Here is a 17,767-nt window from a genome sequence, read left to right on the forward strand (position 1 = left end):
GTACTTTTAATGTGTATTGCTGTGGTGTAGAACACATGGTAGCCAATTTATGCACAGAAATCTCCCATAAATAGTCAAGTGATTGTACAAAACCAGCAATTGTCATATTAGTGGAGAGATAATTATCAAGGTTCAAAGTAAGTTTATTATCAGATTACGTATATGTTACCAAATACTACTTTGAGATTCATTTTCTTGCAGGCGTTCACCACAGAACAAAGAAATACAGTAGAGTCAGTGAAAAGCTACATACAAACAAAGACTTGGACCATGTCACAAGGAAAATGCTCATGTTTTTTTTAACAGAGTCATGCAATTGATAAACCCCAGTTTAATAGGTCATCTTAAAGTCACTGTCCATGACTCATCTTGTCTGGACTGCCTGACAAGGTTGTTGGGCTCAAGGCACCGAAGTGAGATTGGAACATCTCTCCTCTTAACTTAAAGCTGACAGTAATAAGGTGCTGATGTTGTACTTCCTCTGGTTTACATATCATCTGAGTCAGATCATGCATTTTTAAATGTAGTGCAGCAATTGATCAAGGGGAAAAATGAATGGGATAATTTGGATTGACATCATCTGCATTTGCAGTGTGGGGTGGTTAATGTTAGACTGGGTTTGCAGAATCTTAGGATTTGTCATTATTGTAAAGCAAGAAACTGTACATTGGCTTTCCAAATTCCTTTTCTGTGAACAGAGATAGACAAGAATGGAAATAAACTACTTATTTTCTATCTCCATTCTTTGTGTAAAATGTTTTGTTGGATATTGGTTCTCATACTTGACTATGAACATTTGTGTTGCAGAAGATCTGTTTTGGTTTGTTTGACTTGTTTGGGAAAGCAGGGACACATCAAAGGTGGGCTTGCATTATTACGTGCGGTTAACTTTAAGTTATTTTTTGAATTTGTAAGTTTGAGCTGAACTTTAAAAGATTGGTTTTGCTGATTTGATTGAAAAGGATGGATTCATCAAGATGCAATAATAAAGTTTTTGACTTTGTAGACCGTCCTGCACCTCCTCGAGATCTGGAACTAACGGACCCAGAAGACCGTAGCATAAGATTGACCTGGATTCCCGGTGATGACAACAACAGCCCAATCACAGGTACAAGACCTGTAGTTGTGTTCAACAAGATGCAATCCTATTTTTTCTATTCCTTTTTGCATCTACAGTTTTCCCCTTTAGGTACTCTGTTAGTTACACACTTTAATAAACTTGTCAAATATTTTCCCTTTCATAAAACGATGTTGGCTCTGTTTGATAATAATATGACTTCTTATAATTCCATGCGACTATTTTATAATATTCTAATTCCTCTAAGTTTGATAGGATATTTCCCCTTCAGGTTAATTCATGTGACTTGGTCAGATCTTTCCACATTTCCTTTTGAGATTCTGAACAGGCGTTAGCAAATCCAGATTGCTCTGAGGTTAAGTAAGTAATATTGGTGGAATTACCAAAACAATTGGTAACTGTCTCCCTGGCATGTGTTCCCCTTCTGTACATCAATGTTGGCATCCACACCAAATCCAGACCATCAGTGGAAGATCATAAACAGAAGAGATTCTGCAGTTGATAGAAAATCCAGAGTAACACACACAAAATGTGAGAGGAACCCAACGGGTCAGGCAGTATCTATGGAGAGGAATAAACAGTTGGCGTTTCAGGCTGAGAACCTTCATCAGAACCAGATCATGACTGTCCATTCAATCAACTGTTTATTCCTCTCAATAGATGCTGGCTGACCCGCTGAGTCCTTCCAGCAATTTTTGTGCGTTATTTCATTGGATGGCGGAGTGGAATTACGTCTCTACTAAAGGAGATGTCAGGCGGTCCTCCCTCTGCTAGCCTGCCATTCATCCTTGGGCATGGTGTAGCTGCTGCTTGGCCCCCCAATCAGGCTCAGGTAAAGCCACAGGAGCTGGTGGTGGATGGTCATATGAACAGCCGGTGCATATCACAATTCCTGGTTATGCAACCACTGATGCCAGGCAGACAATCTCTGAAGAGCATTGATAATGGCTGGGGTCACCCATCTTGTAAAGACACTGCCCAGAAGAAGGCAATGGGAAACCACTTCTGTAGAAAAAATTGCCGAGAACCAGCTTGGTCATGAAAAGACCATGGCTGTCCACATCTTATGACACAGCACACGATGGTGATGATGATAATGACTTCATTGGAAGACAGTCTCCGTCTCAGTGGTTTTGTAAATACTAAGGTATAATAGATAACACAGGAAATTAAATAAGGAGAACATCACAAGTAGTTGAAATCCACTGATAAGGTCATGTTCTTGTTTTTATCTCTCATTACAGAATTCATTGTGCAGTATGAAGAAAATAGGTATGAGCCCTGGAAGTGGCATAATCTAACCAGAATCCCAGGCAATATCAACTCTGCAGTGCTGCAGCTTGCACCATACATGAACTATCAGTTCCGGGTGATCGCTGTGAATGAAGTTGGTGAAGGTGCCCCCAGCGTGCCCTCCGAGCGTTACCAGACGACTGGAGCAGGTAGCAGTTCTGCTCTGCTCTTCCACTGCTTTGGATTCAATGACTTAGCTCATAGGCTTCAACATATGATGTGAAAATATGATGCCTTCGGAGCAAAGCCCCTTAGATGAATTGTCAATATTCTGGGTTCATCTCCTGAAACATATTCCTTTATTTCATTTAGAAAGTTACTTTGGCTTCAAAGACGAGAGTTTTTTAGATTTTTGTTTTCCCCAGAGGTACAGCATGGTAGCAACTCCTTCCAACCAGTGAGCCTGTGCCACCCAATTGCACCCATTTGGCCAAATACATCTTTGGAATGTGGGAGGAAACCAGAGCACCTAGAGGAAATCCATGCGGTTACGGGGAGAATGTACAAGCTCCTTACAGAGAGTGGCTCATTTGAACCTGGATCACTGGTGCTGTAATTGCATTCCACTAACCACCACACTACCATGACTCAAATAGAAGGGGTTGGGAGGGGCAGGACTCGCTCTTACTTCTGAACCAGCCTTCTTACCAGGTTAATTCTGGCAGATCCTCTGTAGAAGTGGCTGAGATACCACCAGCCTAACCAGAATCGGGGCATACAGTACTGTACCAAAGTCTTAGGCACGTAAATATAGCTGGGGTGTCTTAAGACTTCTGCATAGCACTGTATTTGTCAGCATGGAGTAGAGGACTAGTTTGTATATCTGGTGGAAGCAAAAGATGTTGGGAATGGTGAGGGTGAAATGCCGGCAGGAGGGTTGTGGGATAGGTGGCAGAGGATGAATGCTAGGGGCGGGGTGAGGCATGGGTGCAGACACATCCAGCTCTGAGACACCAGGCAAGGTCAGTTGATTTCAAGCGATTGGTTTATTGATCATTACAGAATGTCTCTCTGGTGTTTTCTTCTCTCTCCCTATCTCTTCCCCTTTTCCAACCATGATTCCCCTCTCCCTGCCCCCTTCCCACTCCTAGTCCACAATACAGACCCATATCAGCATCAGCAGGTCAGGCAGCACATGTAGTGAAATCTATTTTTGTTTTGCGATAGCAGTACAGTGTAGTAAATGGAATTACTACAATATTGTGCCAATGCCTTACGAGCACATACATACATATAGATAGATAGGTGTGCCTAAGCCATTTGCACAGTACAAAATATACAGAAAGTTGCCAGACAAAGACCAGCGATATCATGAAAGATTCCAACCACTCTGCTTATGGATCGTTCGTCCCACTCCCATGAGGGAGGAGGCTGCGCAGCATCCTCTCTGGGACCACTGGAGACAAAACCAATTACTTCCCCCAAACCATCAGGCTGATCAACACCTCCACCACCTAGCGTCACTTTATGTACAGTCCATGTAATTAACAGGTACTTGTACATTGTGTTGTATAGGAGTGCTTTTTATATTAGTATTTATTCTGGGTTTCTTTGTGTTCCTTATGCTATTGTGCATCAGATCCGGAGTAACAATTATTTCATTCTCCTTTACACTCGTGTACTGAAGAATGACAATAAACAATCGCATACCTTGAAAAAAAAGGAGAAAAATGCACAATTTTTATTAATGTATTATGAATTTTCTCCTGGGTTTTGCTCAATGCAATATGTTAAGGATAAACCTTCACTTCTTGGAAGCTCCTGGGAAGTACTGGAGGCTTAGGAGGTTGACAAGCTGACTTTAACATCACTTTGTTTCCCAGCTCCTGAGATGAATCCCGTTGATGTGAGAGGAGCAGGAATAACGGAATCCAGCATGGAGATCAGGTGGACGGTAAGCACAGTTTGTCCACATATTCCAAGAGGAAGCAGGGGAACTGCAGGATGTGCACAAGGCTGCCTGACAGAGATGACTATTAACTCTGAAATGTCCGCAAAGTTCTATATGGGGATACAGGAGACAGGAGTAACACACAAAGTGCTGGAGAAATTCAGCAGGTTGGGCAGCATCTGGAGGGGGAAATAGGCAGTCGGTGTTTCAGGTCGAGACCCTTCATCTAGACAGGGATGCCCAATGTTTCAGGGTCGACTAGACACGGATATCCAGTCCAAAGGGAGGGTCTCAACCCAGAATGTTGGTTGTCCACTTGCCTCCAGAGATGGTGTCTGACTCGTTGAGTTCTTTCAGTGCTTTGTGCGTTTTTACCTGGTGATCCCTGTGCAATGGGGCTTTAACATGCGGACGTCTAATTATTACATGGGCAGTCACGTGGAGATATTCAATTATATTATGGAACGATCTGAAAGGGATGTTAAATGATTAGCTAGGGCAATCTTACTTCCATATCCAACTGTTTTATCAGGGAGTATGAATTGAATGTGCTAACTGGTTGAAACTGAAGCAGAACTCTACTTACTAGAATGGAGCAACTTACAGTTCATAGGAACATGATCATAGAATTATCCAGTTATAGAACACTAGAACACAGAAACAGGCCATTCATACCATCTAGTCCATGCTGAACTGTTATTCTGCCTCGTCCCATCGACCCATACCTACACCATAGCCTTCCATACCGATCCAAATTTCTCTTATTGAAATTGAACCTGCATCCACCACTTTCTCTAGCAGCTCCTCTCACATTCTCACCCCTCTCTGAGTGAAGTTTTCCCTCAGTTTCCCCTTAAACATTTCACCTTTCACATTTAACCTGAGACCTCTAGTTCTAGTCTCACCCATCCTCAGTGCTTGCTTGCATTTATCCTTTCTGTACACCACGTAATTTTGTATATCATTATTCAATCTCTCTTCGCTCTCCTACACTCCAGGGAATATAGTCCTAACCTATTCAAGCCTGATCTATAACACAGGTCCAAAAGGCCCAGTAACATCATCATAAATTTTCTCTACTATTTCAATCTTACTACTATCCTTCCTTTAGGTAAGGGATGTGAACTCTACACAATACTCCAAATTAGGCCTCCTGAACATCCTATACAAATTCGACAGAACACCTGAACTCCTGTACTCAATGCTTTGATTTACGAAGGCGGCAATTTTGAAGATTGTGCTCGTGTTTCACTGAAATTTGTGGTACGTAAGTTGAGAGCAGGCAGAGAACGGGACGGAGACTATGCTAGGTCCAAAGGAAGAGAGGCAAGATCCATTTTAGCCTCTTTCTTATCATCAATGCAAAACACCTGTGTCTTTCTGGACAGATTTCATTCTGTTCATAACTAAAGGAGTAGAGGGATTATGTACTCACTTACAATTGGGGGAACAATTACCTTCACAACTGGAGTCTGCTGTGCCTTTATCTGCCAAACTGTTTTCTCTTTTTCAGCCTCTGAGTGGCACCCAGGTCAGTGGTCCCAATATCAGATATGTAGTCAGCTGGAGACAACGGGGCGTGCGTGGAGAGTGGTCAACGGTCACAGTGACCAGGCCCAGTTACATTGTCTCTCCGACACCCCTCTTTACACCCTATGAGATTAAAGTCCAGGCGGTGAATGATTTTGGGCCAGGTCCGGAGCCAAACATCATAATCGGGTACTCAGGCGAAGAATGTGAGTATATTAATTGGGTATGCCCTACAGTTGTTTCCATTTTGAAGACACAAACACTTCACAGGCAGAGCTAGTCTTACCTGACCCGACTACACATTTACATGGTGATCTTCTGACATTGTTGGGATCTCAGGGTTACCACAGAGAACATTGTTCTAGCCTCAGGATCATTGGGTGAAGAAGGGAGATGTTCAAGAGCTTAACACAAAGACCCAAGCACATAGCCAAGACGATTACATCAGTACAGTGCAGAAGGGATGCTGAATGGTCAGAGGTGTTGCTTTTTGGATGGGATATTAAATCAAGGCCTGAGTTCCTTTTGAAATGGATGTAGACAATCCCATTGCAGTACTTTGAAGAATAGATTAATCATTTCCAGTGTTCTTTATAATATACCTCTGAACTAGTGCTATGTAAACATAATAATCCAAATCAATGACTTCATTAGCTTTTGATGGATCTTACTCCATAACAATTGGCTTCAAAGTTTCTTGCATTTATGACGATACTGCAAAAGTACTTCATTGGCTGGAAAATGCTTCTGTACACTAGAGATCATGGGTGGTGGTGTGTAATGACAAGCTTTTCTGTGCTTTGCTGACGTGGGAGCTTTGATGCCGCACACGTTAATGTTTTGAGACAACATGTAGGCAAATTATTAACCAAACATTTCATTCAAAAGCTCAGCTGTGTGGATTTCATCAGCAGAATAAAATAAGATAACATTAAATAATTCCTTTAACATCATAAAACTTCTTTAGGGTGTTCTTTGGAGAAACTAACCGAAATGTCACAAGATATTAGGACAGGGAACCAAAAAGATGATCAAAGAAGTAAGTTCTACAGAGCATTTGAAAGGAGGGGAAATGGGAGATATTGAGATGTTAAGGAATAAGATTCCAGAGTTTAACCTCCAGACAGAGTTTAACACCAAGTGAACTGATGACAAACAGGGCCAGAACTGGAGGTTTGCTAATGTTTTAAAGGTATGTATGGCTGGAGAGATTTGAGGGATGGGGAACAGGAAGGCTAAAAAGAAATGTGAAAACAAGGTGAGAATTTGATATTGTACTGTTCGCTGAGCTTGGCAATTGGCTTGAAGACGTTTCATCACCAGTTGAGGTGATGTCCTCAGTGTGCATTTGCTGGTGTTTCTCTCTGGGAGTGCTCACACTTATAGAGCCCCCAGTTTGCTTGTCTCAGCCCTGAGACGTGATCCACTGTTGCTGATCTCAATACATGAAGACGGCAAAGGACATCACTTTAACTGGGACACCACGGAGGTTCTGGCACAGGCAAACACGAAGCAGGCACAAACATTATTAGAAGAGTAGTTCTCTTATGGTAACTCCATTTACAAACATATCAGAATAGACACCATCTGCGAACCCCTAAGAGCCGAAGAAACGTGAACCAATAGAGTTCAAAGGTCAACTGCAGTGGTAGCCAATCAGGACTGAGGCAAGCAAACCAGGGTGTAACTATACACAAGCACTCTCAGAGAGAAAGACCTCGACTGGTGATAAAACGCCTGCAAGCTATTGCCAAGTATGACGAACACCACAACTTCAAGCACCTCAATCTGAGCCACCAGTATTCACCACCATCCTAACCAAAGTGAGAGTCTTAAAATCCAGACATGGCCAGATGAGCACCTATTGTACTCGCCAGCAACAAGAGCAATGGACGATTAAGATCTAGTGTCGAGATGCAGGTGACTACAGGTACTGGGATCTGAGCAGAAAACAAACAGCTGAAGGAACTCAGTGGGTCAGGCAGCATCTGTGGAAGCAAAGGGATAGTTGACATTTTGGGTTTGAAATCCCGTGTCCAAACTGGGGATATATAGGATAGATAGCCAGTATAGGCAAGGGACGGGAGCTGGCAAATGATAAATGGATGATTGGTTCAGGTGAAGTTTAATTGACAGACGGAAGCAGCGGTGTGATTTCATGTTAGTGGGCAGCAGATCGTTGGATAAGCTCAGGTTTATTTAAGATGGAAAACAGAGATGATTGTTTGAGCAGCTGTTGAGCTGAGACTTGTTAATTTGAAGGTAATAGTCTAGTGCCTGCTTTTCCATTCCAAACAAACAACTGCCTTAGACCAACAGCAGAAAACTCAGCCAGTCTCTGTCTCAGTGGCTCACAATTAAGACACAAGATATGGGAGCAGAATTAGGCCATTCACTCCATTGAGTGTGCTCCCCCATTTGATCATGGCTGATTTATTATCCCTCTCAACCCCATTCTCCTGCCTTCTCTCCATTACCTTTGATGCCCTGACTAATCAAGAACCTATCAGCCTCCGCTTTAAATATGCCCAATGACTTGACCTCCACAGCTGTCTGTGGCAATGAACTCCACAGATTCAGCACCCTCTGGCTAAAGAAATTCCTCCTCATCTCTGTTCTAAAGAGATGTCCTTCTCTTCTGAGGCTTTGCCCTTTGGTCCTAGACTCTCACGTTATTGGAAACATCCTTTCCATGTCCACTCTATCTAAGTCTATCAATTTATTTGAGTAATAATATTTAAGCTATTTTTGTGCTTGCCTTTAGATCCTAATGCAACACCAACTAGCATCTCTGGAAGGAATATTAACAGCACTGCCATCCTACTGCAATGGAGGGGGCTGCCTCAAGAAAATATCCGAGGATACCTGATAGGCTACAGGGTAAGTAGCCTCTGGTTTCACTCTTGAGCACTACTGTTTGCAGGATTCAGCCATGCAAATGAACCGAGATCAAGGACCAACTTTAATCACCATGTACATTTACACATATGAGAAATTTGCCAAGGGGTGTTGGCATGACTTGCAACAAAAAAACAACAATCAGCAATTATAAGGATAAAGAATTAATTTTTTAAAAAAGCTCAGAGGTTAAAATACTGATATGGAATAAAATGTGCATAAATACAGAAATGTCAGCATGTATTTACATTGTAAACAGCTTTATAAAATTGGTTTAAAGTCTTTACAATGCAGTGGCTGAGGTAATAGAGAGGGTGTGTGTCACTAACTAGAATGGTTGATCAGATTAAATGCCTGGGGGAAGAAATTTTTAAGATGGCATGAATTAATTTATTTGTTTTAATAGCCGCATAGCACTTTCCAGAAGGGACCTTTGGAAACAGGAGTTTGCTTGATGTGTAGAATCCACAATAATTGTCCTGCCCGCTTTTTTGTCCTGGACACATCCAAGACTTGTAATAATGGTAGACCGCAGCCAATGACCATTTCTACTGAGTTCCTCTAGCATTTTGTGTGTTTTGGCATTTTCTGCTGACCTGACAATTCACTGTCAGGGCTGCAACGCAGCGAGGGAGACAGATTTAACAATATAGCATCAGCACTAGCACCTGTGAGGCAAAGCCATGGCATTATTAAAAAACCCCACACTTGCTCGGTCTTTGAATGTGGCCATCCAGCTTTAATGACAAATTAAATTGGTAAATTGATCAACCACTCTAACGTCTGTTCTAGACTAGATGGATTAATAATATCCAGAATATGATGCACTTCATGCCTTCATGATTAATAATGTTCAGGGCCTCACCCAATGAAAACTCTGACTGACCACCTACTTTCTCCAATCAGGTCTCTGAACTGGAGTAGATGAAGTGAAATGGTTGAGTCATAGAATCATAAAGAGGTACAACAAAGAGTCCATGCTGGCTATCAGTAATACACTTACTGTAATCTTACAGAGATTTCATTCTCCAGATACACTCAGAGGCCACTCTGCTAGGTACAGGAGTGGTGTCTGGTCTGGTCTACGTTTGCTGTAGCCCATCCACCAAGCTTCGCCAGGTTGTGTGTTCAGAGCAGCTCTTCTGCACTCTACTTGGTAACACATGGTTATTTGAGTTACTGTCACCTTCTAATTAGCATGATCCAGTCTGGCCTCTCTCATTAACAAGGCCTATTGGCCAACAGAACTGCCAATCACTGGCTGTTTTACTGTTTCTCGCACCACTCTGTCAACTCCGGAGAGAGCTGTGTGTGATAATCCCAGGAGATCAACAATTTCTGCGATACTCAAACCTCCCCGTCTGGTACCAACAACAATTCCACGGTCAAAGTCACTTAGATCACATTTCTTCCCCATTCTGAAGTTTTTACAGCGACTGAACCTCTTGACCATGTCCATTGAGATGCTGCCACTTGATTGGCTGATTAGATATTTGTATTAATGAGCTGGTGTACTTAATAAAGTGGCCACTAAATGTACGTATGTTATCACATCCCTCTAGGTTCTACCACTCACCTGCACACCAGGGGATGATGTACAGTGTCCAATTAACCTATTAAACTGCATATTCTTGGGATGTGGAAGGAAACTGCAGTAGGACACTGTGTAAACTCCAGGCAAACAGCAGCAGAGGTCAGGATTGAACCCAGATCTCTACAGCTGTGAAGTTTGTTCCCTTCCCAGACCTTGCGATGCTTCAGGTGGCAAGCTTGCCAATTCCTTAGCATTTATCTTCGAGGCTCAACCCAGCATGGTTAAAGGAGCCATCCGGATTCGAACCTGGACCATTTGCCTCGAAGTCCAGTGCTCATGCCATTATACCACCAGCCAGCTAGAGCTGTGAAGCACCAGTTTTATTTCACTTGCAGCACTGTGCTGCCCTTGGTGAGGACTTGGCAGCAACTGGGAATTGTCATTGCAGCCATGTACAGGTGTTTATCCATGGGGTGTGAATAGAAGCGGAGATGGGCCTGGAGGAATGAATTTTGCCCTTGGTCCCTGCTTTTTTACCCAGTTAAAACTGAATCCCTTACAGATTTTCAAGCCATAACTCTTAGCAATGGTAATTATGTATAAATTGTCAACTTAAATTAATTCAAATTTCTTAAAATATCTAAAGATCAGTAAGTCTTTGCTGTCAGGCATTGTAAGGTCACCTGAGCCCCCAGATAAAAATTTTAAAAGAAAGTTCACATGTACATTGAAATATTGGAATATACAGTAAAATATGCTGTTTTGTAAATTGTGGTGGAGCAGCCTACAAGTGTCACCAAGCCGCCGGAGCTCACGTTGATCCTCACAACTTGTTAATCATAACCGGTGATTCTTTGGAAGCCCGTGTTTACACGTGGAGAACATACAAGTGCCTTCCAGATGGCGGTGGGAATCCAGACCTGATCAGTGATCGCTGGTGCGGTCACTAACTGCTATGCTACCGTGACGCAACCTTGATCTTATTTACTATCTGAAACAATATATCTTATATGCGTTTGGGATTGACCATCCTTGCGGCGGACTTGCTGCTCACTGCGATTGTCCTATCACAGAAAGAACGGACAATCTGATTGAGACTCTTCTTGTGCGCAGATTCAGTACTGGAACGAGGGAAGTCTGCTGAAGTCCACCCGATACCGGTCCCGCGTGGAGGTTATGGAGTCCACTGGGCAGCGCCCGCGTGCCATTGTCTCGGGACTGCAGCCGTACAGTATGTACAAGATGCAAGTGGCAGCAGTCAACGGCAGAGGCGCTAGTCCTTGGAGTGAAGTGTTTGCGATTAACACCACTGAAGGAGGTAGGTGGTGACTTTGCCCAGAATTTCCTGCTTAGTGCACGTTCTGGCTACAACGTGGTCTGATAGTAATGAGTAAATAGAGTGACGACCTTCTGTCCCTGCAGGAGACCATATGTGTGTAGCATAGAAAGTGTTTAGTTTGGCCTTAGTACAGTAAAACACTGACGATGTACAGTACTGTGCAAAGGTCTTGGGCACACACACCTATATACACATATAGTTAGGGTGCCTCAGACTTTTGGTCAACGTGGGGCGGAGAGCGAATTTGTAAATCTATTGGGGGCAAAGGATGTTGAGAATGGCAAGAGAGGGGTGTGGGACAGGTGGCAGAGGAGTGCCAAGGGTGGGAAGTGGCGTGGATACAGACACACTCAGCCCCGAGACACCAGGTAAGGTCATTTCATTCCAAACAATTGGTCTATTGATCATTACAGAATGTCGCTCTGGTGATTCCCTCTCCCTTCCCCTTTTCCCATTCATGATTCCCCTTCCCGCTCTCAATCCATAATAGAGTCTCATATCAGAATCAGGTTTATCATCACTCACATACATCATGCAATTTTAACTTTTTTTGGTGGCAGCAGTACATGTTGTAATGCATGGTTATTTGAGTTACTGCTGCTTTCCTGTCAAAATTGGAATCTAAATCAGATTTAATATCACTGGCATATGTTGTGAAATTTGTTAATTTTACAGCAGCAGTACAATGAAATACATGATAAATAAATATAGAGAAAAAAAGCTGAGTTACATTCTGTATATATGTGTGTCTATTAAATAGTTAAGTTAAAATAAGTAGTGCAAAATAACAGAAATAAAGTAGTGAGGTAGTGTTCACGGGTTCAATGTCTATTTAGAAATCAGATGGCAGAGGGGAAGAAGCTGTTCCTGAATCACTGAGTGTGGGCCTTCAGGCTTCTGTACCTCCTACGCAACAGTAACAATGTGAAGGGGGAATGTCATGGGTGGTGGGGATCCTTAGTGTTACCAGGTTCGGATATGGCCCAAGTGCAGAGTGAGAGACACTGAAGCAGGTCGATAGTTCACAGACTTTAATACAAACAGTGATAAAGGAAAAATAAAACAATGAATGCTAGGCCAAACAGGGCCGTTAACTAAAATTCCCAAAAGGGAAACGAAGCCTACACTGCGCTGAAAGGAATATCTAAACATTAAACAAATACCGCTAGTCTTCAGAGTCAGTTGACTTGAAAGTCCAGTATCTCAGGGAAGGCCGAATGTAAAAAAGCAGTTAAGCATTGCTATGCTCTGTCCAAGTCTCGACGAGCACTACCAGGACAAGTATGGAGTTAAATACTATCACGATTAAATAATAATTAGCTGACACATGCAAATTCACAAGTGCAATTGCCGTATCTACTGCACTGCTGAATCTGTGGTTGTGACACTTTGAGCTGCCTTCCTAAGGCACCGCTCCTTGAAGATGTGTTGGATACTACGAAGGCAGGTAGCCATGATTTAAAGGTTAAGTCTGTTCTGAGCCGTTGCTTATGCCATTTTCTGTGGTGTGAAGCAACTGAGAGTACGAGACTCCCCTCCCCCACCCACCCCCAGATAGGATGCCAGTCTATCATGAAGTTAACCCCCATCGTTTTGCTCATACCGATTTTCAGCTGGGTGGACTGGAGCAATGTGTAGTTAAGTGCCTTGCTCAAGGACACAACACGCTGCCTCGGCTGGGGCTTGAACTCACGACCTTTGGATCGCTAGTCCAATGCCTTAACCTCTTGGCCACACACCACACAGGTACCCATGATGGAGTTTACTAGTTTTACAAGTTTCTGAAATGTATTTGAGCTTTGTGCAGTAGCGCCCACCAACCCCGTACCTGATGGTGATACAGCCAGTCAGAGTGCTCTCAATGGCACTTCTGTAGAAATTTTCAAGTGTTTTAATTGACAAACCAAATTTCCTAAACTCATAATGAAATATAGCCACTGTCTTGCCTTCTTTATAGTTGCATCAAAACGTTGCACCCAGGTTAGGTCCTCAGAAATATTGACACCCAGAAACTTGAAATTGCTCACTCTCTCCACTTCTGATCCCTCGTCTTACCCTTCCTAAAGACCACAATCATCTCTTTGGTCTGGCTGACATTGAGCGCAAGGTTGTTGCTGTGATACCACTCAACTAACTGGTATATCTCACCCTTCCACACACTTCCCTCACCATCTGAAATTCTGCCAACACTGGTGGGATCATCAGCAAACTTATAGATGGCATTTGAGCTGTGCCTAGCCACTCAGTGATGGGTGTAGAGAGAAGAGCAGTGGGCTAAGCGCACATCTCTGTGGAGCGCCAGTGGTGATTGTCAGCGAGGTGGAGATGTTATTTCCAATCTCCATAGATTGTGGTCTGCTGGTTAGGAAGTCGAGGATCCATTTGCAGAGGGATGTACAGAGGCCCAGATTCTGTAGCTTTCTGATCAGGATTGTGGGAATGAAGATATAAATGCTGAGCTACAGTCAATAAACAGCATTCTGACACAGGTATTTGCATTGTCCAGGCGGTCCAAGGCTGCATGGAGAGCCATTGAGATCGCATCTGCTATAGACCTACAGTATTGTGGCGATAGGTAAATTACAGAGGGTTCAGTCCTTCCTGAGGTAGGACTTGGTTCTAGCCATGACCAACTGCTCAAAGTATTTCATCTCTGAAATGAAGGTGCTCAATGATTTTTTTTTGTTTTCTTGCACCATTCTCTGTAAACTCTAGAGAGTGTTGTGTGTGAAAATCCCAGGAGATGAGCAGTTTCTGAGCTACTCAAATCACCTCATCTGGCACCAACAATGATTTCACAATCAAATTCATTTTGATCATACTTAGTCTGTACCTCTTGGCCATTCTGTGTATTGAATTGCTGCCCCATGATTGGCGGATTAGATATTTGCTTTAACGAGCTGGTGTGCCAAGTAAAGTGGCCACTGAGTACACTACTTCAGTGTAAAAAGAAATGCCAGAAGTTTGGGTAGTGGCTCAGTGGATGTTGATTCCCAGACCTCCATTGGTTCCGTGATTCTTGGTCTCCTTTTGATACCCTGGGAGGGGCCTTAGGGGCCCTAAATTAAACGTTTCTTCTGACACACTGGGTTAATGGCCTAATTCTGCTCCTATTTCTTATGGTTTTATGGCCTTACTTCCCTCGCTTCATGTTTGGACCTCTGAGAAACATGTTGATGAAGGGTCTCGACCCGAAACGTTGACTGCTTCTTTCAACGGATGCTGCCCGACCTGCTGAGTTCATCCAGCTTGTTTGTATGTCTTCATTGCTATTGTTTGCAACTGATTACTACAATCAGTTATTGAGCCAGTGATTCTAGCATCAAGGTAGAATGTTATCTTGGAGTACCTTCTTTCATTCCTCACTATTTTATTTTTGTGTAATCTACTTACAATCCTTTCCACACCTCACTTCTAAGATCTTTCTACATAGGATTTGGTGACAAAGTTTTTTCTTTATCTGTAGCCTGGTCAGAGAATGCATTAACAATTTAAGTTGACATTCCCCCAGAAGGACAAAAGTAGCACCTTCAGAAGGCTGGGAAATTGCCATTACAATTTTTATTACAGATGCTGTTGGTGTGTGGGTCATCCCACAGAATTCCCCTATTGGTTGGATCATTTATTTCTACATCCTACTGTCCACCAATGATTTTGCAGCAAGCTGCTGGAAGAGAGAGCCAATAACATCAGGAGAATCTAGGAGTATTTCTCTAAAGTTTCGGTTCCCAACCTGGGGTCCACAGATCCTTCAGTTACTGGTAGGGGTCCACGGCATTAAAAAAAAAGTTTGGGAACCCGCTGTCCTAAAGCATGCAAAGGAGAATCTCTGCCATGGACAGTCAGAAGCCCAACTGCAAAACGAGGAGTGTTGGGCATGGAGCTAGCAACTCTATCCTGTTAAAACCCCGACCTACTGAAGTGCCAACAGAAGCTCCTTCCTAGGAAAGGAAAGACCTTCACCTATAAGCCATTCTATTGTGAGGTGAAAGCAGAAGCTATGGGGTTTGGGCTAGGACAGAGGACTCTGGCAAGCTGTTGTCGACAGTCTATGCCCCAGTAGTGGTGATGGTCTTAAGAAGCAGAATGCAAAAGAAAAATAAGTGTAATGCCCCAGTTAAGATTTTTACTGGTAATACTGCAGAGTATTTCATTGAGTACTTTTCTGTAGAGGCAATTTGTCCTGCTCCTGGCATGTTTGGTTTTGGGTAAAGGCAAAGGGCTGTGATGTTCAACTCAGGAATGTTGCGTCAGCCATTTGGGAGGATAAGGTCAAGAGAAAGCTGGGCAGAGAGAGATTTGTGACGGACACTGGGGCTCAGCGGGAGCTACATATAGGACAGGAGGGAAGTTGGCTGAGGATGCCATGGGAAGGAGCATCCCTGTTGCACAAAGTGCTTTATGCAGATGAATGGCTCTAAGGAGGAAGGGCCAATACTCCAGAGAGAACACTCATTTGTTTGTGGTGGACTTCGAGCAACATTCCGGGATGTGGTGTGTACTTTCACACAGACCGTGGGTCCAGTGCATGAGTAAGAAGGACAATTTCAAGATAAGCTCCAACTTTATATACACATTTGGACTGTAATGGGCCCTGATATAATTTTTTTCCTTTTATTTTTTCCTACTGACTGTTCAATAAGGCTGAAATTTGGAAATATAATTAAGAGAAATTCGGCAGATGTTGGAAATCCAAGCAACACGCACAAAATGCTGGAGCGACTCAGCAGGCTGGGCAGCCTCTATGGAAAAGAGCTGAGGAGTCAGAGACCTCAGCTTGACTCCTCATCTTTTTTCCAGTCATGATGAAGAGCCTCGGCTCAAAATGTCGACTGATAGATGCTGCCTGCCCTGCTGGGTAATTTTTAAATATACTTTCTTCTTTGTGCGGTATGCAGTCTGTTATTTCTTGCCGACTGACAATTGTGTATGGGCAGTATTCACATAACAATCGCTCAAATCAAGATCTCTTTCATTAGAACATCATGACGTGCCTGTTTGGTTGAACCCCAAGTCATACCAATCCTAGACACCTATTGTTTATGAAAGGTGGCCAAGTCCTGTGGCTGTTAGTGGGGCTGTCTTCAAGCCAAGTTTCTATATAAGCCCGGAGAGGGGGCTTGGGGGCTTCACAAGAGAGGGAGAATTAATGCCAAATTGGAAACAGATTGGGGAATAAAAGGGAGAAATTAAAAACAAAATAGGAATTATAATAATCACAAAAGAAAAGTGAAAAAGAAATGTATTTAACATAAAAACAGAAAATGCCAGAAAACCTCATCAGATGTGATAGCATCTGTGGGAAAGGGAATTTATAAATCTTTCAGTTCAAGGAATCTTCGCTAGAATATGGTTTGTTTTTATGTCGGATATCCAGCATCTGTCATTTAGTTTGCTTCTCGCAGAAATTTATTTGCAGAGTTAGAAAACAGCCAGCAACAATTTATCACCTACAGAAGTATGTTCCACTTTCAGGCAGTATCTATGGAGGGGAGTAAATTGTCGACATTTTGAGGCAAGATCCGTCAATATATCTTGGCCTGAATCATTGACTATTTATTCACCTCCATAGGTGCTGCCCAACATGCTGAGTTCCTCCAGCATTTTGCGTGTGTTGCTCTGGATTTCCAGCATCTGCAGAGTCCCTTGTGATTATGTATCCCACCTTAGTTGTGCTTTTTCTCAGCTGAGTGATCTGTCAGGAACACGCAATGTCAGTATATGAGTCCTTACTTCATAAATATGAGTACTAATCCCATTTTAACCCTTCAGAATGCACCAGTGGCTTAATACCCAGGGAAAAGTTGACCGTGACCACTAGCTTTATGGCCAGTCACCACAAGTTGTTAGCTTACTTAAACACAATCGATGATGTGCACTTTTCAATTCTGAGTTGCTGCATTTGCTTAACGAAGTAGCAGAGCCTGGCTGATTTTGATGCGATTCTATTCAGCTGAGTGAAGGTCAGGAAGCATCGACAACAACAGAGATTTCCACTCCACTGGATTACTGCTCAGGCAGTGATGTCAACAAACATGACACACAAAAACATTTAAAACTGCTGTACACTTTATTTTGCTATATGAAATATTTTGTCTTCAAAAAGGAAGTGAAAAGAATGGCCAGTACAATTTTTATAAAAACCAAGCAATTAAATTCAGATAGATTAATTAATTATATATAATTTATATAAATTAATAATTT

General features: G+C 42.8%; 1 protein-coding gene across 1 annotated transcript in view; it reads left to right on the forward strand.

Annotated features, from left to right (window-relative positions):
- LOC132381067 (neurofascin-like) overlaps positions 1-17,767 on the forward strand; it is a 275,421-nt gene that overhangs the window by 206,856 nt on the left and 50,798 nt on the right. Inside the window, exons 18-23 of the mRNA XM_059950244.1 lie at positions 1,007-1,108; positions 2,323-2,520; positions 4,195-4,265; positions 5,776-5,998; positions 8,557-8,672; positions 11,338-11,542. Coding sequence (XP_059806227.1) covers positions 1,007-1,108; positions 2,323-2,520; positions 4,195-4,265; positions 5,776-5,998; positions 8,557-8,672; positions 11,338-11,542 — 915 coding nt within the window. The remainder of the gene's footprint in view (positions 1-1,006; positions 1,109-2,322; positions 2,521-4,194; positions 4,266-5,775; positions 5,999-8,556; positions 8,673-11,337; positions 11,543-17,767) is intronic.

Source organism: Hypanus sabinus, chromosome 25, assembly GCF_030144855.1.
Source record: "Hypanus sabinus isolate sHypSab1 chromosome 25, sHypSab1.hap1, whole genome shotgun sequence".
Lineage (NCBI taxonomy): Eukaryota > Metazoa > Chordata > Chondrichthyes > Myliobatiformes > Dasyatidae > Hypanus > Hypanus sabinus.